At 38.0% G+C, this 23669-nt stretch overlaps 1 protein-coding gene across 1 annotated transcript in view; it reads right to left on the reverse strand.

The window, feature by feature from the left end:
- Nucleotides 1-1005: 1005 nt before the first annotated feature.
- LOC134370543 (uncharacterized) overlaps nucleotides 1006-23669 on the reverse strand; it is a 118813-nt gene continuing 96149 nt past the window's right edge. The window contains exons 8-12 of the mRNA XM_063087615.1: nucleotides 14804-14961; nucleotides 12964-13006; nucleotides 10761-10947; nucleotides 3023-3158; nucleotides 1006-1105 (exon numbers count right to left, since the gene is read on the reverse strand). Coding sequence (XP_062943685.1) covers nucleotides 1006-1105; nucleotides 3023-3158; nucleotides 10761-10947; nucleotides 12964-13006; nucleotides 14804-14961 — 624 coding nt within the window. The remainder of the gene's footprint in view (nucleotides 1106-3022; nucleotides 3159-10760; nucleotides 10948-12963; nucleotides 13007-14803; nucleotides 14962-23669) is intronic.

Here is a 23669-nt window from a genome sequence, read left to right on the forward strand (position 1 = left end):
CATTAACAACCTAAATGGTCTTCAACATTGAGCCTCATCCACAAAAAAAGAGGGGGGTGAGCTGTAAGGTCCTTGTGAGCTCTGAAATCTATTATTTTATGAAAAGACAAGACAATTTTTTGTGTGTGTGTGAGTAGATCCAAAGTGCTTGAATCTTACAGGTGAACTTGAAATCTGTGATCCTTGTTTCCTCAGTGAGGGCATGGGACCTCCAGGTGCATCACAACATCTTGGATACACACAGTGATTGTTCCACTGAGAAATGAAGCCAGTGCTTAGAATTTCTTTTGAATTTCTCTGAATTTTACCTTCAGAATCAAGAACAGAGGATTCTTGATTTATTTTGTGTTTGCAGTATGACGACAATTCAAGCAAAAGGTGAGACCCATGTTTTTGAGTTTTCTCCTCTATATTTGGTCTAATTCCTTATTTTACTTTTTCTCATTATAATTGTTATTATTTTCTTTCATCTGGGAGGTCCTGGTAGGCACCTGGGACAGTTGATTGTAAAATGGCCTAAGAGAAGCAACGTCGTTTAGCTGAATTATTTACTCACCATTTAAGCCACTTCATTTCCACGATCATAATTTTCCTAAATATCAGCTTCCTGCATCATTGCCTGAAGGCATTCTAGGAGGCCTACAGCCATACAGAATGGAACATGTAGCAAAGAATATAAAATGTAAAATAAAATAAACAAACTTTTATCGTATTTGTACTTTCAAAGGACAGGAGTAGGGGCCATACTGTATTTTGATGCCAACCTGTGCAGCACTAGGGGGAAAAGATGAGGGTATTAATGATGTTAATATACGTTGCAAACCTGAGTGTCACATTAGATATTGGTGCTGTGGTTCAAAAACAAAATTATATAATTTTATCACAAAGTTTTAATATATTGGAGAAACATTCATATGAAAAGCTATATAATGATAAATGTATTGTTTCTTCCTACAAGTTGGTGATGATTTTGTGGAACCTTTCTTTTAAGAATTAGGGTTTCTTTCACATTCTGGTCTCCTCTAGAGGGCGATTCATCAAGTCTTGAATAGCCTGATGCAAAGGAAGCCATTTTTTAACAGATGTATTCAAAGCTGTAATCCAGCTGTGGAAAAAATAGCAGAGAGCAAGTCATTAAACAAATTGTTGGACTCTGGGGAGGTGAAATGTTACAAAATCCTTTTATTTATTTCCTAATTGTTTCTCTTTGTTATGTACTTTGAAATTAATAGGATAAACCATGCTCCTTAGATTTTGGATTGAATAAAAAAGGAGAAATACCAAATGTGGAATATGCAGTGGTAGCAACAAAGTATGCTAATGGAAATAATGCAATCAGAGCAGGATATGATGTTTGTAAATAGTGATTAATGGAACTATAGGGTTTTAAAAATTGTTATTAATATTTATTGTTTTTATTTAACTTTAAACTTCAGTTGATCAGATATGTAGTAATCAAATATTGCCATAAGGATAAAATATTTCTTTATTAAATGCTGGAAACAATAGAAAACTCTCCAACTAACTCTCCTCTCCTCTATCTTCCTTTTATTTTCTTGGATGATGATTTATAAAACATGCCCATATAACATTTATTCTCAGTTAATAGGTGTTATTAAAGAAAAAAATCAATGACCATAAACAGTTAACCAGGATTTTTTCCAGCAGATTGTCTCAGAAACACTAAAAGTTTAATGTGTCTTGGGATTCTCTGAGGGGAGAGTATGATTTGCATCATTTCCTTTAAACTTTATTTTTTAAGAGTTGGGTATCTTGTGGAACCAAAGTTCCATACACTTTGTGATACTTTGCTTTTATGCTTTGAAATATTTCTCTAATAACTCAACATTGTTTCTTATTGATAAAATGCACTTATGGTTTGGGCAGTGAGATCTGATTATTCAACCTCCTCTTTTGGAGAAGCCAGTGGGTTTTATCACATCGGAGTTAACTCTATTTCATTAATCCTTTCTCTGATACGCTGACTGGAGCCTCACTTTCAAGGGAACCATCTTAATCTGCCACCCAGATTGTACAGCACAAGCCCATGGAAGAAGATCCTGGCAAAATATCTAGCAATCCTATGCTTATTATCCTCCTACTCCAGCTCATCCTTAGGAATGAGTGGAACAGGCGAGCTTTATGCAATGGACGAAGGCCTAGAGAAATCCCTTCCCTCTCAAGGAGTCACTTGATAGAGATTCCTGAAATTCCATTCTTGGAGTTTTATTTTTATTTATTTTTTGGTTAAAAGAGTACATCTAGTTCTTGCAAATGTTCCTGGAAATATTACCCATGTCATCTGTTTTAATAGATTACTGTGAATTTCCTTATTAGATCCTTCTCACCTCCAGACTGCTGGGAAAAAGGATCTGGATGAGGTGGAAGGTTGAGGGACGGGAAATGCGGGGGGAGGGGTGGGGGCTGGATGTCTTTGCGATTGGTGTTAGGTCAGGGAGGCTTGAAGGATGAAGAAGCATGCTCTAGAACACTTCTTCTGCCTCAAAGTTTTCTCTGTTAACTTTACTGTTCTTCTTTTTCAAAATCATTATGAACTCAGTGCCCATGTATGCATGCCACGTGGGTCCTGAACATACCGTGAATTAGATAAGTAAGTTTTGCGTCCTTCAATGGCTTATAACAAAACCAAACTGACCAAATTCCTATGGACATATCAATAAGAGCTATGTGAAAAGAGGCAAAACAGCAAATCTGTGGATTAATAAATTACAGTACTTACAGATTATGGTGTTAGTGAATTTTTTTATGTTGAAGCCTGAGTCAGCCACTGCCTTGGGAAGACTTGTGAACTACTTTTCCATTTGACAAAAAATACTTCTAGAAAAGTAGAATGAATTGAAAGAAAAAAAAAAAAATCCCGGAGAATATTAACTATAGAGACTGCAAAAAAGGGAGGGATGTAACTAAAGATGTGGAATTGAAGTTGGAAAATAAAGATAAGTGTTTGCTAAGAAGGCCTTGTCAGAACTGATAAAGAAGAAATATGAAGACCTTGACTTACCGCTGGTTTTCTGTTTTATTTTCTGCACAGAAATAGAAAGTCTTGAACTCTTCAGATGGAGGTTTGAGTTCAATCACCGATTGTTTCAAGCTAAGAGTCTGTTCACTCACCCTATATCCTTGCAGATATATGCCACCTACAGAGGGTAAAAAACAAAAACAAAAACAAAAACAAACAAAAAAAGAAGTAGGAATTGGAAAAAGTAAAAGGAAAAGATGTCTGAAAAGGTGTCAAGAAAATTTGTGTCTGAAAAAACCTCTAGGACCAGCTGTCTTAATTTACAGATGAAGAAACTGAGACTCCAAAGGAGTGTAATTTATGGTCACACACTAACAATTGGTGGCAAGACTGGTAACAGAATTTGGATTTCCTGGTTTCCATTTTTGCAATCCTCTTACTACATATTCAGAATTTAGCTTTGGGTTGCTGTGTGTCCAAACTAGCTTCTTTATCTGGCGGACACATTTTGAAATAAAATTTTCCGTATCAAAGAGTGACACCTGCAATATCACATTAGAGGAAAATTAAATAATATTTGCCTTGCGAAAGCATCCTTCCTGAAGAATAATAAAAATTGCCAGCAGTTTCTACAGCCAACACAGATTCTCACCTTCTTTGTGCATATGCAAAGCACATTTAAAATATGAACCCACAGGGTGATATGAGAGAACCAGCTTGAATTAACAATGAGAATAAATGACTGGTTTTAAAAGATAATTTCTTCCCAGTGGTCCTTTGAATCCATGTAGTGGTTATATACTGCTTGGCCTGAATTTTCTTTCCATTATTTGGGGCTGGGGAGGAGGATCTCAGTCTCGGAGAAGGCTCTGAAACATCAGAACACTTGTCCGTTTTTTGCAGTGTCTTGATGCTCTGAGGTAGTCTGGTCTCCTGCAGAAACTCCAGGTGATATTAGTAACAGTGATGATTAGACGTTTAAAGCTCTCTTGCTTTTGCTTGCTCTTCTTCTCAGCCCCCACTCCCCCCAGGAGCCACTTTAGTGCACTACACTAATAAAAATAATGTGAAAAGACAAGTGGAGTTTTGCCATCGTACCTGCTAACTATTCTATCCTAATGTGTTAATAAGGGACTGCAAAGGAAAAATCTGCTCCTTTGAATATGGTCGACTTTCATTTTCCTTTAGGTTACATATGGTAGCAACGTACACTGTCAGGAGGACACACATTTTTCTTGTTAAACAATGGGTGAATTTCGGACTTTAAAAATTAGAGAAAAATGTGCTTATTTTATGGGGGAGGGTTAAGGATGCAATATTAAATTCTTTTAAAATTTTCATTTAAAAGAGTCTATTTTAAAACTAACTTCTGGGAAAGCATTAATTTTAGAAATAGGCAGATGTTTTTTCCTTTAGCAGGCCCCAGAAATATGGTATTTACCAAAACCAGATGGTGATTTCTTTTTGTGATATATATATGTATACACATAAAGATATATACATATAAAGATATATACACATAAAGATATATAAAAATATTAGCACAAAGATATATATTAATATTAGCATAAAGGTACATACATATCTTTATGTATATATATATATACACCAGAAAGTTCATGGAAAAATAGAATTGAAAGATACTACAGATCTTTTCATAAACTTTTTGAGGTACCCTCTTATTGTCTTTTAACAGCTTTATTGGGATACAATTTACATATCATAACGTTTACCCATTTAGAGTATACAACTCAATGATTTTAGTTTATTTATGGAGTTGTGCAACCATCACCATATTCTAATTTTAGAACACTTTCACCACCTCAGAAAGCAACCCATAACCGTTGGCAGTCACCCCTCATCCGGTGTACCCATCCTAGCCCCAGGCAATCCTATCCACTTACTGTCTCTATAGGTTTGGGCTCTTTTCTGAGGCATTTAATATAAATGTAACCATACAGTATATGATCTTTTGTGACTGGCTTCTTTCACTTAGCATGATGTTTTCAAGGTTTATCCGTGTTGTATTATACATCAGTATTTCATTTCTTTTTATTGCCAAATGATATTCCATTGCATGGATATACATTCATTCATTAGTTAATGGACATTTGTGTTTTCTCCAATATTTTGGCTACTGTGAATACTGTTGTTATGAACATTCATATACAAGTTTTTGCATAAATGTATGTTTTTATTTCTTTGGGTATATACTACAAGTAGAATAAGCAATGTGCTAGACTATAGGATACCTAACAGTATTTTGCTATCTATAATTCTCTGCTCCAAACAATCATACACAGCATTTATATGTTGCTGCACTGGTTTGTGGCTTCTTCCTGCTTTTGAGATTTCCTTTTTTTCATGTCTGAGAACATATGAATACTCTCTTTTATTCCTCCCATTTTGAAAATGAATAGAAGGTTTTGTCCAAAAGGTGTTTGAAAACAGGAAGGTTTTCTGACTCTTTTTTTTCCTAACCAGTCCTAGGGTAGAAATGATTGGCAGTAAAGACATCCAATTATAACTCCATCACTTCATTTGAGGTGACCTCATGGGGCTGGTCTCTCTGTTATTAGGTAGCAGCAGTAATTAGCATGCCAGCACAATGTTTAGACAGAGATTTCTTGCAAGAACTGTGCAAGCATTATGTGTTCCATTTGTTGCAATGATGTAAAATATATCTTTCTGAGAAGTACACACAGACCTTGATGTGATTTATTCAAGAACAATAGTCAACAGTCACAATCTGTTACTTCCAGCTTTTGCTGGAGAGAGATAAAGGGGAAAAATCAACTGTGTGGTGAATGACAAGTGGCTTCAGGTCTATGTAGAGGCACTTGACTAAGGGGCTTCAGGAACACTCACACAACGACTTCTTAATAATAGTAGGCACAGGCAAGTCAGCAATACATATTGTTAAAGTACAAACACCTTCCTTGACACTAAGGAAAGCCTTCAGGGAACTGCTGAGGCTCTATCTCCAACTCCCGTGTTACACATTAGAGGTATATTTATCTAGCTGAAAGTAAAATGTGGGATTAGTGTCTAAAATGGTTTTTACAGGAAAGTAGAGCTGTGTTGCTTCTCATCTCTTGCTCTTCCCCCTCATATTACTTTTATCTTTTCCCTGTATTCTCCTAGTATTTTCTGAGCATCTCAGGTAACTGTTACAAGAAATAAGTCATGCTGACAATACTATGATACCTTCAGAGATAGGAAATATTATATGAGGTCTCCCAGATCTCTAATGAAGAGCATAAAGCAATAGACTAAAATAAAAGAATAAAATAAAATAAGTAAAAATAAACAGTAAAGCAACTGAGGAAACGCTACAGTCAGGGGACCAGATCTCTATGAAGTAGTGACCACAGAAGTCTGGGTCTCGAGAACAAAAGGACTAGTGGCAGGCATATTACAAAGATAATTAAAAGAAAGGAACTGTCTTTAAATATTCTTAAGATTCTGAACATAAAACTGACCATTTGAATAAGCACATATGCAGAAACTAAGTGTTTTTGTATTTCAGTATTTTTCAAACTTATTTATGGCTGTGATCCGAAGATGTAATATATACAAACCTCTGTGTTTTCATATTATTAGACCAATAGTTTTCTGAAACATTTTGATTTACCATGATATTTTATATTCAATTAAATTCTATCCTGTTGTTTTTAAAATACTGGTCACAACCTACTATGTTGATTGCATGTCTCACTAATGGGGTCAAAGTCTGCATTTTGATAAATACTGATGGGAATGTAAATGGTAATGAAGGCCTTCTTCAAGGTTATGACCTCTGCAGGGCAGGAGAGCAAGGAACCAGACCGGGGTGGGATGTGTAAGAGCTAAACAGCTTGGACAATACAAGTAAAGCAGGAGTTATAGATCAGACAAGCATAAATGTCACTTACTTAGCATCACCTAGAAGAATTGAAAATGAGTGTTAGAATTCTGCATAATGTTTATGAATGTAATAGTGATTCATATTCTATGCATATAAAAGGCTCAAGATAAACTGGGTATTTCAGTACCTGTAATACTCAGGGCATAGCATGTGTTCAGCCATTCTCAAAAAATTCCTCTGCCACCCTCACAACTCCTGTGGTTCTTATAACTAGTTCACCTGAGTAGATCCTGGTTATTGCAGTCAGTGTGCTGATGTCCAGAGTGCAGAGATCAGACACCTAGCATTACTGACCGAATGCTACTTTAAGAACACTAATTTCTGCCAGGGGCACTACACATAGCATTGTGACTAAGAATTTGAGCATAGGATTCAGATAACATTTGCTCACATTTTATCTCTAATCAATCTGGATAACCACCAGCACATAAGCTAACTTCTCTAAGCCTTAGTTTCTCTTCTATGATGGGGTGATAACAGTGGATGTTCAGTAAAGATTAGATGTGGATAATGAACATAAAGTGCTTCTCCTAGTCTTTCACACACAAGAAGCATTCAATACTTGCTTACTGTCCCACTGCAATACAACTAAGCAGTATGGACCAGCCCTCTGAAAAAACGTGGCTCACTAGAACAGTGTTCTTAGAGGAAGTGGAAAGAGCATATTTCTTTTGAGAACTTTTCACAGGAGATTTGGACATGCTCCATCCTATCTTAAGTTTAATTGTGCTGCATCACTGGCTCTGAGCTTCAGGTCATGATTCAAGTTAAGATGTACAAGAACATTGAGCAGGACTCTTAAAAAAAAAGATGTAGATCTCAATTTAAAATACAAATCTAGGGAAGGGTAGAGGACTTCAGAAGAGCTCCTACACAGCCACCTTAACCCTGAAGAAGGGTAGCAGCTGATCAGCCTTTGAGAGCCTCCATCTGGACCCAGCAGCACCACATCCCACCCAGAGTGGGAGTGGGGAAGGGGTGGCAAAAAAGTTCACCTTCTGGACCAAGGTGCATGCTCAGACAAATGGTATTTTTTATTCAAGAAGACAGAATTATGTAAAAACAAAAATAACAGGCCTCTATTTTGGAACATGGCCTAGATATACATTTTCTGTTGGAATTTCAATAAGGAAAATGTTCTTTTAATCCATATTTGAGATCATTTGGGCTAGAAATTGAGGACTTGTAGAGATAGGAATATTCAAGAAGTAAGGCTGGGAAAGAACAGATAGATTGGGATTAAATATTTTTATTAATCACAAAATAATGTTTTCAAGAGAGGAATTTAAAAAGAGAAATTAGATAACTTCTTATACCTGGAAAGGTGTGATATGGGGGTGGAAAGGCCAGGCATGTGGTGGGCTGAGTTCTGGTTTTGCCTTTGAATTAACTTCGCAATCTTCTAATCTATCTACACTATTAAATGAGGGGATGACAAACTACTCAAACTCCATGGAACGATGGCCAGTTGAAGTCACTTGAATATTCATTCACATTCACTCATTCATTCATTCATTGAGTATCCATAATATAGAGTCAGCTCTGAAGCACATATGATCCCTTAGAAGAGATAAGATGGCCATCGAGAGATAAAATACAAGGTAGAGAGTGATAAGTGTCACAAGATATATAAGTTCAAAAAACGGAAGAAGTTTGTTCCTCTAGGACCCTCTGGGATTGCTTTATAGCAGAGATGTACAACATTTGAGTAAGTGTTTGAAGGACAGGTAGAATCCAGACAACTTGTATTGGGTGACCAGTAGGTAAGGGATTTTCAAGGGAAGGAACTAGTACAAGAAAAGACATAGGGTCAGGAAAATGTTTAGGAGGTGGGGTGTGCTCAGGAAATAAAATGTGGCCCCGTTTGCGTGGAGTACAGGTGCTTTAACACAGAGTGGAAGATAAAGCCAGAAACAGGACCAAGTATAAGGCCCTAGAATGCTCTGGAGGCAACAAAGAACTACTGAAAGTTCTGGAAAGAGGTGTGCAATAATAAGAGCTGAGCATAAACAAGCTTTCCATTTTTTTTCTACTTATCAATTTTTTCTTTTTGTTGGCATAACTTAGGCTACCTGGGTTTAAATTCTGTCTTCGCCATTTACTAGCCAGGGGAATTTGGGCAAATTATTTAACCTTGCTAAGCATCAGTTTCCAAACCTTAAGGTGGGACAATAACCAACTCATAGTGTTATTGTAGAAATTAAACGAAATGATAAGGAAAAGCACTTAACAAAGTGCTCGGTACAAGTGCTGTACTCACTAATGATAACTGCATCTTTTGCAGGTATAATTTTTAGGCTATTTAATAGAGCAGTTTCATAGCTCTTTAACTAGGACTTTCTATTCAATTAGGACCTCCTTGGACCTTCTGGAATAAGGAAAGCCACCTAGAGACTGTCATTACTATTTTTAAATTCCTGGAATCAGGAGCACTCTTTGGGCTCCAGAAGTTTGGAAGCACCTGGTTAACATTTCAGTTTGGAGTAATCTGCACATTCAAACAGTCTCTAGAAAATTACCTTAATTGGCTTAATAATTAAAAGGGTTCAAACTTTTATAGTGATATTTTATAATAAAAGTCCCAGTCAATGACTTCTTTGGAGGTTTAATTGTTTTGTTTACCTTAATTTCCATCCTGGTATCAGCTTTTAAAGCGCTGGATTTTGGGGTTGAATAGGAACAGCCTGTTCGGTAAGTGCTTAGAGAGACTGTCTATGTTTTCGTAGTTGAATGATATTCTGAGTCATGGCTTAAAATGGGAAAGTGGAGGAGAGTCACTGCACTCTTTATCCTGAGAGATGAAGAATGGACCACAGTGTGATGCTCACTTTGTACCTCTTATACACTTCCAAGAAGGTAGAAATTGTCACCGATGACTCCTTCCCATGTAAAATGTCTATCTAGCTTAATTAAACATGAGCATTGATGCTAAAAAAAGAAAGAAATCAAAAGAACGAGATTCCAGGATGCTCACTACTGCTAATTATTTAAGGATTATTCATATGATAAAAAAATTCAACTGCAAATAAAACACCAATAATTTATTTTGTCCACAATTATAAAAAAAGTTAAATAATCTGTTTTGTTGAAATCAGGTATAATTATCTTACTAAATCATATTGTTTATATGATCATTTTATATATATAGTTTAAAAATATTACATATAATTTAATAAATAGGTATAATAAAATAATTTAACAAATATATATATTTATATATATTTATATTTATAAATATATATAAAATAAAATAATTTAATAAATATGTATAATAAAATAACAACATATATATGACAGAGCTTGAGAGCTTTATAGAGAGAGCTAGTCACTTTAATTGCAATGACTCAATCTTCACAACAGTCCTGTGAAATAGATACCTGTTATTCCCATTTTATAAATGAAGAAACTAAGTTTTAGGAAGCTAAGCAAATTGCCTAAGGAAAACAGACAGTTAATGTTCTTTTTGTTACTCACTTGTCCAAATTAAGAATACTATGAAAAGAGGGTGGAGTCACTACCTACGAAATCTATTGGCATTGAATCTGAATGTCATCAATGACCATGATGGAGTATATTTTTCAGTTTTCCAAGAAGTAAAAGTGTGGGGTTAAGGGTACAAGCTTTAGAGTTGGTCTGGCTGTGTTTAGATTTCACCTTCATTACTTGCTACACGTGATCTTGTCAAGTTATGTAGACTTTGCAGCCAGTTTTCTAATCTGTAAAATGGGAACAGTAGTAGTACCTCTTCTCTGGAGGATTGATGAACGAATTTAGGTAAAGCACATAGCACAGGGCCTGGTATTCGCTCAATAAAGCCAAAATGTCATTTCTAATATTACTGTAATTACTACTGAGTGACAGTTGAGTCCATACCTGAGGCCTGGGTGGAGCGAATGCTAGCGTAGAAATACAAGCAACCGTCCTTCAGAATGCAATAGCGCTGGACCCACATGTCTGTTCTTCCATCCAGCTGGTGCAGAAGGCCCAGGCACTCTGGATTCTTGATAGCCAGGGGTGGGAGGCTACTGTTGTGCAGAGTAACATCTTCCCAGACATGATTCTGCAGGTGTGGCACAAAGGGATTATCTGATGATCATCCTGTGCCAAAGGTCATTGACTCACAGAGCCAGTGACATCAGCTCCACGTCTGTTTGACTTTAGGGAAGCCACTGCCCTAAATGGTTCTATTGCTACGACAACCTGAATACTTGAGCAATTAGTCAGAAAACCTAAATTTATCCATTGTCCATATGGAGCCTCTCTTCTCCCTTTTTATGTCCATAGATGTCCTTTCTCTGGCTTCTATTCTATTCTGGAAGGAAATTAAAAAAAATCAACCAAAGTAAAGGGGGTCATGAATAGAAAGGAAATGGAAATAGGCACCTCAGCAAAGACAATTTCTCATGCTCTGTCTAAAAGGGCTGGGCCAGCTCTGCTATTTCACTCACCATTGGCATTGTCCTCCTAGCCCTGTTCTTGGTGTGTTCACTGTGACTAATAGCCTCTGGTTCATGCTTTTCTTTATCTGATCTCCCATTTGCCTTAGGCTCTTATGGTCAGTGATGTGGAAGACAGATGATAAATCAAAATCCTCAACCCTGGAGGACAGCCCTCAGCCCGCAGCTTGGGGGACAGGCTCTTCCTGGGAACTCTGACCTGAGGCTGGGGGCACTGTGCTTTATCTCTTTATCAGAACTCACTGCCTGCACTTGCCGTTTTCTCTTCTGTGTTTGGTTTCTTTTCTGCTTTTTAGTTTTAACGAGGCAGTGCAAAAGATTTCAGAATGCAGAGCTTGCTGTATTCTTTGCTGGGAGGTGGGAGCCAGCTGGGAGTTTGGGTGTTCATTTTTTTACTTTGCTGTAGACACTCTGAGTGCATTAGCAGGCTAGATACCTTCTAAAAATATTGAGTCACGTTAGGATGACACATTGGAGAAATGGATGTGTGTATTGCATGTTGTGTTCCAGGTATAATGAAACACAAGTCCTGCTGTTTATCATATGGTGATGCTCACGATTATTCTGAAAGGGCAGTTACAGGGCACAGGGCAGTGCATTCAAGCTCAGACAATACAGATTTCTTCAAAAGTACAAGAGCCAAAATATGGAGAGAAGATAATTGTTAGTAAACGACTTCTGCTTGTATGCCATTTTGTGAGGAAATGAGCATTTTTTTTTTTTTTTTTTTTTTTTTTTGTCGTTTTTTCGTGACCGGCACTCAGCCAGTGAGTGCACTGGTCAGTCCTATATAGGATCCGAACCCGCGGCGGGAGCGTTGCTGCGCTCCCAGCGCAGCACTCTACCAAGTGCGCCACGGGCTCGGCCCGGAAATGAGCATTTTTAAAGGAAATCTGCAACCTCATTAGAAATCAAATCCATGGCATAAAAATAAAACAATTAAGTTTTAAAGCATTTTTTCCCCAACAGGTTACTGCAAAAACTCAGAAAGAGGAATATCACATGCCATAAGGCTGAAGTGAGGACTCACCTGTTGATGTTATGAAGTTATCTATCAGTTTGCAGGCAAAGTCTAAATTAAAAGCTATATTGCTCCAAAGCTGGAAATCTAAGTTAAAAGCTATATTGCTCCAAAGCTGGGTGGGAATAATGAAAGTGGGCCTAATAGGTTTATAGAACAAGGACATAAACACAAAGCGCTGTGTTTCTGAATATAGCATACTCATTTTCTAATAAGTTGCTCGGCCAACAGCACCGTCCCAAGATACCCCCGAGATCTTATACTTTGGGAATGAAGAGAAAACAGCAGCAGTGGTTTCTCTTCATGAGGAACTGCTGGACTGCCCCTTGTGAAACAGAAATTCCACCCCAGTTTGTAACTACCCACCGAGTCTTACTGAGAGGGATGTCATACTACCCCCTGAAAATAAGAATAGCAGGAATGCAAGCTCCCCCATAGGATGTGAGGAGAAAATCCTGTTGACTTAAAATCCTCTTTCCCACATTTTAGAACTGATCTGAGAAGCCCCAGGGTGGACTGCATAACATCTAACTTGTTCCTTTCCCCTCTGAGAAGAAAAGCAAAATCAAGGCAGAGATAAATATCAAGGAAGACTTACCTGGTGGACAGGATGGGCTGCTTTGTCCATTGCCTCAAGCCATCTAAAAGACAGTAAAATGAAAGGAGCTATCACACATAAGTGTCATTCAGAGGGGCTTGTTTTTGCTGAACCCACCATGCAGACAGAGCAGTCCTGAGGCTCAGATATGTTTCATTGGTCTAAGTTCATGGTTGAAGGGCAATGCATTCTTGCAAAATTGGTGTACTAGGTGGCAAAAATCTCTTTTCCACCAGGCATATTTAAAATAAATCATTCCTATCTTTCTCCTTTATTATAGCGTAATTAATGCCTGACAGAAAATTCATTCATTCTTTATTTTACCAAGGTATATGAATTAACTAACACTGGCAGGGCTGACAACAATTTGTATATTAATGGTAAGGCACTGACTATTAAAATATAGGAAGACTGGTAAAAGCCACTGTCCTGAGACTTTTTCTTAGGTGTCTCTTGGACACAGTGGCCACCTTTAATGCACCATTAGTGACCCTCCTTGAGGAATGGATTTTCTTAGTCTTGCCTCTTTAATAGGCACCAGCCTATCCACCCCATCCCATCTTGCCGATCTTTTACAATTTTCTTTTAAACTCCTAAACTTCCAATCACACTGTACTGCTTGCTATTTTTCCCAAAGCTTTATTTATTCCCTCTGCCCTCCTATGTTCCACTTGCTTTTGTATGCTTTACCCAATCCTATGCCATACACTTTGTAAACAACTCCCTCATCCCCACGTCCCTACTCTCAATTCCTATACCATTCTGCCTCTTCGGTAGCACTTCTCAATTTATATTTTGCATTCAAAATATTAGAATAAATGCCCTATCTTCTTAGTTCAGGACTTTTTTTGCAGTCAAGAATTGGCTCTTCATTATACTAATAATCCATAGAAGCTTTAAAACTGTGTCTTGGACATAATAGGTATCCAATAAATATTTCCTGCATGAATGGAAAATACAATCAAGTCACTATCATCATATTTCCCTGTTTGTCCTCTAAAGAAACATGCATTTGAATACATAATGTTTCACAAATAGGGATCTTCTATTGTTTGCCTAAGAAGCTGAAGACCTAGAACTCTCTTTAAGATTAAAGCTGGGTCCAAATTCTAGTAGAGATGTGCCATTAACACTGAACACTGTTGACCCTTTTTGTAATTGACTCTTTCTCTTCCACTTTATCCTACCCCTCACTCTAAATTAGCAATACTTTCACTACAGTTTTCAGTTGACTCACTGGCTTGACCAATGATCTCCATTCCCTCAGGGAGACACGCTGAGTAATGATCATGTTGGCAAATGGTCAGAGCTCACAGGCTACCATCTTAGAATGCATGCACAGTTCTCTGCTCCTTTTGTGTGCTCACAAAATGTCAGCTGGATTCATTCCCCCACAAAGCTACATTATTATTATTGTTAATTTTGCTCATCTTACTTTTATACCTAAGACTATCTACCAATTAACTTAAAATATGTAAATCTGGAAACATTTCATGATTGTGAACCATGGCAGTACTGATCCTTTTTAGAAAATATGGAGACTTCTTATCCAAGTACTAACTAGGCCTGAACCTACTTAGCTTCCAAGATCAGACAAGGAGATCTAAAGTAAGTGAGTTAGCAGAAGATGTTTATGATCTTTGGATAGTCTGTTAGAAAAAAACCTGAGAGAATAATGAAAAAACAAACCTTATACCTAAGAATAAAACAATTTATTGACTCATGCTATGAATTTGTTGTTCCCTTTCTACTTCTAATCCCAAGAATCTGTAAGGGTGCTGCTGAAGAAGCATTCTCCCACTCAACGTGAAACTGTGAAGATAAAAGATTAATGAATTACCTCTTCATTTCTTGGTTTGAGGTTGCACAGAAGCAAAAAGTCCTATTTCCAGACTGAGGCACACAGTTAAACACAAATGGTTTTCCCAGGCTGGTATCGATGCCAACTTCTGCACCATCTAATTTAATTACTTCTAGAGGTGGCCATTTTCCTTCATCCTGTAATTGAGAAGGAAGATGTTCAGTATGGGCACTATAACTAAACAGATAAGGGAGAAAATGAGAGAAGAAAAGAGGACTAAAATGATTGTTTTGAACTGATTGTTTTTTGGTTCTGAAATAAAAATAACACCAACAACAATTTTTGCAGGTTATGTTCTCTATGATATATTCCATTGAATTCCAAATTTTCTATCTATGATATTTTCCCATATCCTTTTGAACAGCTTCTATTAATAGGTGTTTTATTAATGCCAACATGAGAAAGTATCATTAGAAAAAAGTATATTAGAAAAAAGAACATCAGAAGAAATTGATATCACAAAATACACGTGGTTGGTAGTGACATAACACTTCTAGTTAGTACCTATAATTAACATGTATTAGATGTTTATCAAGTGTCAGGCCCTCTTCTAAATTCTTTGCATCTGTTAATTGATTTATTTTCACAATTGCTCATGAGGTAGTTACTCTTATCATCTCCATTTTACAGATCAGGAAACTTCGGCATGGAGAGAATAAAGAGTAGTTTTCTATAAAGGATAGTAGTTCAGTTTAAAATACTATAATATGTATGCAAAACTAAAATTATTTTATAGGTAAATATATTTTCATTTGTGTTTATTTACAATTAAATCTCAAAACACTATGTTCATTATTCATTCCCTTTCTAAAAACATCTGCATTGAGATATAATTTACATACTATGAAAATACTCACTGTACATGTACAATTCAATGATTTTTAGTAAATTTATAGAGTTAGGAAACTATCATTGTCATCCAGTTTTAGAACTTTTCCATTAACCCCCAAATTTCCTTCAGCCTGTTTGAGGACAATTGTCCTTCCCCCAACCTCTATCACAGGCGACCAAAGAAATGTTTTCTGTCCTTGTATATTTGCCATTTCTGAACATTTCATATACATGGAATCATACAATATGTGGTCTTTTGTGACTGGCTTTTTCACTTGGTGTAATGTTTTCAAGTTTTATCCATGTTGTAGGACTTATCTGCACTTCATTTCTTTATACTGCTGAATTATATTCTACTGCATGGATATGCCAGATTTTGTTTATCCATTTACAAGTTGAGAGACATTTTTTCTTTCCAGTTTTGGGCTATTTTGAACAATACTTCTGTGAACATTGTGTAAAGGTCTTTGTGTGGACATATGCTTTAATTTCTCATTGGTAGATTACTAAGAGAGAGATTTCTGGGTCATATGGTAAGCTTGTATTTAACTTCATAAGAAACTGCCAAACTGTCTTTCAAAGTGGCCTCACCATTTTACATTCCCACTAATGGTATATGAATTTTCCAGATTTTCCACATCCTCACCAATACTCAGTAATGTTTGTCTTTTTGATAGTAGCCATCCTCTGTGTGTAGTGGTATCTCATTGTGGTTTTCAATAGCATTTTTCTATTTTTCTAGACTGATGATGTAAAGCACCATGTAATGTGCTTATCAACCACTGATATGTCTTTGTTGTTGAAATGTCTCTGGTGAAATGTCTTTCACATATTTATTCCATGGAAAACATTTTTCTGAGCAATCAAATGATACGAATCAAAAGGGACACGAATCAGAAATTTTCCCCCCGTTTTTTCAAGGAAGAAACTAAGGTTTGATAAGATGCCCGAAGGTTACATAGACAGAAACAGAGATAAAATTTATCCCCTGATCTTCTAGCCCTGCCTTCCCACACTACTTCTATCACAAGTCTGGTTTCTTGCACCACTGGAATTTGGAGGACTGCTGGCTCTTAGAGTCATCATTTGAGGAGGTGGCATTCAGGAGACAGAGTATCTCCTGACGCCATCAGCTTCACTGGAATAGAGACCGAGATCTAGAGTTCTTATCTGTTTTAGTAAATATCGGAAAGGTAGTGCATGTTATAATAATAGTATATGGCCAATAATATGACACTAGAAACCAGAAGAATATATTTTCATTTGCTTTAATAAGGATAAAGACTTTGCATGACTATGCAGAGTACTTAATTATTTATATCATTTTCCCAGGAGCATCTAACATGACAAAAAGAAATGAAAAAACATAAATAAAGACTGGAAATTTTATTCTGTTGGTAAGTGACAAGTTTGCTCATATGCTAAGAGAAAATACTCACTGGGTCTGCTTTCCTGTGGACCCATTATACAGATAAGACGATATAATATGTTGGTCTCTCAGTATCAGTGCTGTTAGGTCACTTGGGAACTACCAGTGGGTTCACCCACATCCTTTGCTGCAGGAGAATTCAAAGGAGTTCGCTCACATGTCACATGACACACAACCAAGAATAGTACTTAAAGTCACTTATGAAGCTCTTTCCCCTCTGCTCAAGTTGCAACTGTGTGAGAAGAAATGAATGATTGCTAAATGGACTGGATTAAAAAAAAACGAGGGCTACTATTTCTTCCATGGTCTCCCTCATGGCCCAAATTCCATTTTTACTAATCTCAGCTGCTGCCTCATGGCCCCTGCTTAGGAGCCTACTGTGGCCCTGGGACAGCTGCAGTAAAACTAGGGACACAGAGCCTGTGCAGAAGGCGTGGGTGCTCTTGCAGCTGTGCTTACTCACCTTACCCTTCTCTCTTGGTTTCACCAGCCCACGCACCGCTAAACTCCACTCTTGTGAAGATACAGGGGTTGGCAAAGGTCTTCTATGTGGTTTAATCCCAATGCTGCTTGGACTATGGTGCCATATTCCCCAATCAAATGTTTTCTAGAGATGAAAGACAACTAGTATTCTTCTTCTCTTCTACGGCCACACTCTTGGGGTGTTTTTAGCTCCTCCCTTAAAGAAAACTCCGTCCCTCAGTTGGTAATGATTCTTAAATTGGTTCTGTTTGATTTATCCCCTCCAGCTCTGCCAAAAGTCCCTTTAATGTTGATGCTGGGAACAATAAAGATTTCTTTAAGACTCTGGTTTCCCTGCAATTTTATATTCTCCTTTCCATGGCACAGAAAGGCTCCAGCTCCATTTTTCTATTCCTGAGCCATAGATCCAGCTGCTTCTTCTGTGCAGAATTGATTAAAATCACAAGGATGCTAAAGGTATTTATCAAGGAATTGTTTAGTGATATCCAGAAGCTGTAGATTGAGAATGAAGGAATTTGGGTTGTTTTTGCCAGATGGCCTTGGATAGTGTTGACATTGTCTAGCATGGAAATAATATCAAAGGTCAGACTGCTCAGAATAGGGAAACGGCAAACAATAATGACAAAAACTCAACTCAGAGAGGATCCACTTCTAAATTAAATTATTTCTATAAAGGAAAATACAAACAAGGGTGTTTGTGTCTGTCTGCAACTTGGGCTCTCTGTTAAAATAATCTACAGATTTTTAAAAATTATTTGCTTTGGTCGTCCAAATTTTTGGTTTGAAATTTTTTGTTGTTGTTGCTATGCTTCCTTGTCTAAGAAAAGGAAAAAGGCTGGGACATTATACCACTTTGTTTCATTTTATCTGAAGGCACAGCAGGGAAATCCACAAACTAAGGAGGGGGGAAAAGGCATCTTTAGTCCTGAGAAAGAGCTAATTCTCAGTGAGGAAAAGAGAGCCAAGATTCATTTAACAGGAAAAAAAATCATGTCCTAAAGCAAAACACCACATGAAAGGGTGCATGAAATACGCATCTAGAGAGCTATATTTAAAGGTGGAAGGTTGAAGCAAAATTGAGGAATGAGTGTCCCTGAGAGACTTATTAATGATGCTGAGATCCCTTTATCTCTTGGTGGCACTTTGGAGGCACCCCTCACTGTCAGTGATTGAACTATCCCCCTCCCTGATGTCCCTGAGATGATGGTCTCTGTCCATATCATGGCTGATAGGATCAGGAAAGCAGCAAAGTGTGTACAGGTAAGAAGGAAGGAAAGATGCACCTAATTTCACTGTAGTGACCTTTGCTATCTTTGTCCCGTGAATAAATAAAGTCTTGACTCTCTAGGGACCACGAGCTCATCACTACACCACTCAAGATAATTTATGTGTATGGGCATTTAAGTGTGTATTTTATTTTTGTATTTATATATGCATGATTTCCTTTCTTCCCTCCCAAATATAAAGAAAGAACAGAGAACAGAAAGAAAAATGAGCATGCAAGTCAAAACTTTGTTCATGGGTGGTATGGGGTTCCCTGTCAAAACTTCATGAGTTTGACATTTCTCTTTTTGCTTTTATCAAAATCATTGCTCCTAAAGTTGCAGCAACTCTCCAGTCTGCATCAGAGTATGTGAACGAGATACTTCATCCTTAAATATGGTTATGGCTCTTACCCTGCTCTTATAAAGATGCCTGGCTGCATTTACGATAGCAGCAGAGGTAGCTAACTGGCTGCAAACTCAGAATTTTGTGCTTTTCTTTTCAGTTTGCCTGGAGTGGGGATCATATTTTTGGAGAGATAAATACATGCTGGCTGCACCACAATGTTTCTTGGCACTAGGAAGGCTCAGGGCTCCAGGAAACAGGCAGCTCTTGGGGCTGAAGGAATTCATTCACACTGGACCAGCACATTATGCTGTGCCCAGTCAGAAAACAGGTTTCTGGCTGTAAAATTAGCCAAAGGTGGGCATACTAATGGTATTGAGGGCTGAGCTGCCTAGGTTCTACAGCTCTGGCCTCAGTCACATGGCTCATTTGTCACCATTTCTTTTGCTCCTAAACTATTCCTTGGAGTATATAACAACTGTCACTTAATACTTTTATTACAACAGAGAGAGTGTAAAGTAGTGGAACTGAGTCACAGTTATGACCTTTTTAAAAGTTGTTATAAAGTTACTAGGATAACTGTAAAATGAAGACATTCCGCATCTTAAACTTAATGATTAAATGTTTCTCCTAAGAGGAGTCCTTTTGTTGATGGACTGTAGAGCCAGATGACCGGATTGAACCCTCACTATACCACTTATTAGGTCACTTACATGACTTTGGGCATGTGACTTCATTTCTCTGTGCCTCAGTTTCCTTATCTGGAAAATAGAGTTGCTATAAGGATTGACTTATAACTTTTACCTTAACGAACTTTTACTTGAGTGTAGAGTGTTCAGTACACTGCCTGGCACTTCGTAAGTGATTCATAAATGTTAGCTTCCATCATTATGTAGAAATTTGATGAAAGTGAAGAGTGAGAAATTAGGAAAGTAGTTAACCAAGTAGCTTTAATATGAATGGTAGGGTATCTTTATTTAAAGTAAGTTCCTATCTCTGTGTATTTTTTTCCTCTGAGAATTACAGACTGCATGGACAAGAGGATGGGCTTTATCTCTCTGAGATCTTAGTTTCCTCATTTGTAAAATGGGGGTAGCAGCACCTTTCTTTGTGAGGACGAGATCTAGTCATCTGTGTTCAATGAAGGTTGTTTCTTTCCCACATCTGGGAAAAGATGTGTCTGCTCTTAGTTTGAGTGAGAATGAAGCATCCCCACAATATCTCTAGGAGTCAGGGAAGCTGTGTAAGAAGAGACCCAGCTCCAGACCAGTGATGGCCATTACTGGGAGGATGGCTGGGCTGGGCTGGGCCAGGCCTGGGGTGGGGGTGGGATGGAGGGAGATGGAAGACTTCATTTATTTATCTTGTGAGGGGGTTGTGGTGATCTGACTGGTTGGCTCCTGTGCCTAAATTCCTGTAATTCAAGTGGCAGAGGCTTTTTAATGCTTAACCCTACTCCATACTCAGAAATCTGGAGGATTCAGCATTTGCCTCTGGTTAAACTTGGACTGAGAATCTCGCACAACCCACAGATAATGGCTGATTTTCCTGCAGAGAGCCAGGCCACTGTGATCACAGCCCAAGAGGCTACCTGTTGGATCTTTGCCCACCCTGCCCTCCCGTCCTGACTAACACCCTGGGCTTTAGAGGATTTCTCTTTTCTTACTACCCTCCATGCCTCCCTTCCTTCCAGCAAAGCTTACTGAGAGTGCCTGTACCTTCTGCCAGACGCTGTGCCAGGCACTCAGGTTCTCCCCGGACTTTAGCCTCAGACTGACTTCCTGGTCTTAGGCCTCTCTCATTCTTGCCAACAATTCCTCAGCTCTCTTTCCTGGCCCAAAGCCAATGTGTCCATTATGACTTGTGGTCTTTGCCTGGCCCATTGTGCCCCTTATTATGGAAGAAGTGACCTGGTTCTCTTGAGAGTGAGTGTTCTGGTTCTCAGTGGATTCAGATGTTCATCTGTGCACATGATGGCTTACTCAGCCTTTCTGAGTAGAGAAAACATGGTGCTCTTTCTGTAATCTTTTTTCAGATCCCCTATTTTTTTGCTTTTGTAAGTTGGAGTGATAACTGGGAAGAAAAATGTTTTTCCTTTGAAATATCTCACATTTCTCTTCTATATAATTCCTGCTGACATCACTTTGGTCCAAGGCCTTGGCATCTCAAGCCTATGTCACTATGGCAGGCTCCGGGCTGAGCCTCTCAGTGTCAGACTCTTGGCAATTTAATCTGAACAGCCTGATAGTATCCACTCAAGGTCTGCTTCTGTTTCACTGCTCATGGTGCCCTGTTGCCAGTTCATTGCCTCTGAGCTCCAAATTTACCTTTCATTGTCTGATTCATGAAAATGGATCTTGGCCCTTTAAATATTTTTCCTTTGCCAGCTGGCATGAAGTAGTGCTTTGTCAGTACAGAATACCTGGGAGACATTGCAGGAAGAAGGGGCTCTTTTTCCTGGCTCTTGTGGATACTTCAGTAGGAGCCTGGAGAGTGTTGCATTTTTTTCTCCAGTGCTAAGTAGAGAAAACCTCCAGGATGCAGCTTCTGCACAGTTTTCCTGGCTCTCAATTTGGGCCTGTTCTCTGACCCAGGTTTCTGCTCCATACACCTTTTCCTCAGCCCTGTGGAGCTGGATGTATAGGAAAGTGGCTCCTCTCCCTAGGCCTAAGAGGCACCAAAGTACACTAGGTTCCTAACTAAGGAGTAGGTTTCTTCAACTCCCAGTTCCAGCAGCACCCACAGTGGCACCTCAACACCCTCTCTGCACCTGACTCCCTCCGTGAGCCTGAGCACCAGCCTTGGCTCGCTAAGCCCAGGGCACCATACCTGTAGCAGTGCACACACCGGGAAGCCATACCTCATTCTGATTTTGATTCACATTTCTCTAATGACTAGTGACAGTGAGCATCCTTTCATGTTCTTTTTGTACATCTTTATTGAAATGTCTACTCAATTTTTTTTGTTCATTTTTAAATCAGGTTGCTGTTTTAAAAGTAATTAATTTTTAATAGACAAATAAGAATGATATGTATTTATCATGTACAACATGGTATTTTAAAATATGGATACATTGTGGAATGGATAAATCAAGCTAATTAACATATGCATTACCTCACATAATTATTATTTTTTTGTGGTGAGAACTCTTAAAATCTACTGTCTTAGCGATTTTAATCATTTAATCATCTCTTCTGGGAGATTCTCCATCAAATATTCTGTAGATGGGCCTGGGTGCTCCCCTCACAGTCACCATAAAATCAAATATTTTCTTTTCTCTCTGAGAAACCAAATGAGATTAGCAAATTGGGAGTATGATCTATTTATTGTTCTTAAGTAAGAAATCATAAGATAAGAGTACTCCCTTTTCAGAAGATAAAATATAGGTATATAAATAAGGGGAGAGAAAATTTAATGTGTACTAAATTTCTGTGCAAAATCTATTTGTGCATCTGAAAATTATACTTGCCCGCTGGCTTAGTATTTCTAGTAAATGATAGAAGCCTTCCCATTGAACCTACCTCAACTGAGAGAACCCATCCTCTGATCCATTGTGAAAACCCAGAAAAAAAATAAAAAGGATCAGAACATCTCTCCCTCTTTGTAATAGTTGCTTTGTCATTCCCAAAGAGGTAACTGAGAGTTTCTATCAAATTTCTTTATGTCTAACTTCAAGAAATCTTCTGAATGGCTCAGACATTTGAAAAAAGGAAACTTTACCAGAATAGTGCTAAAAATAGTGTGGATGATGTCTGAACGCTGTTTAGCTTTGTCTTGAGTGAAGATTAAAATGGCAGCAGAATAATTCTTTGACTGGCTCTGATTCTTCATGTCCAGAAAGATTTGTCTTAATACTCCTTGCTGATTTTGTCAAAGTTATAAAAGAGTCCACTACAAGGGTCATATTATCTGCATTCTACAAATGAGGAAATAGAGGCAAGCGAAGTGAAGTAATTTGACCAAGGAAATGCAGCTAATAGTGGTAAAGCCAGGATGTGAACCAAGGCCTGCCTAACCACAACATCAGACTGTCTCCACAAAATGAGATTTATCTCATAAAGCCCAGATTTACTAATGCTACACTCATATTAACTCAGAAAGTCAGAGATGTTGTTATATCCATATTATAGTGGAGTAGAAAGGCTTGGAGAATTTCTTTGAATTGCCCAGGTCCACTTGGGTAGCCAAAAGCAGGGTTGGGGCCTGGACCCCAGTCTGTAAGACCCAGAGCCAGAACACTTCATCTCTTGTTAGATGGACTATTTCATCTGGGTTTTATAAATGCAGGTAAGGTAGATAGAAGCTCCATCTGAGCAGGATTATGTGTTTTTCACCAGAGAATAGCTAGGACAGTGCTGGGTCCAGAGGAAGTACTGAACTAAACACAGATTGATCCAACTGTTAAGGAGTCCATAATCCAGGTACCCAGCAAGAAGGTTTCTTCTGCAATAAGTTTCTGTCTTGCTGTGTTTCTTCATAGCTGTGATATAACCT

This window comes from Cynocephalus volans, chromosome 2 (genome assembly GCF_027409185.1).
Source record: "Cynocephalus volans isolate mCynVol1 chromosome 2, mCynVol1.pri, whole genome shotgun sequence".
NCBI classification, from domain to species: domain Eukaryota; kingdom Metazoa; phylum Chordata; class Mammalia; order Dermoptera; family Cynocephalidae; genus Cynocephalus; species Cynocephalus volans.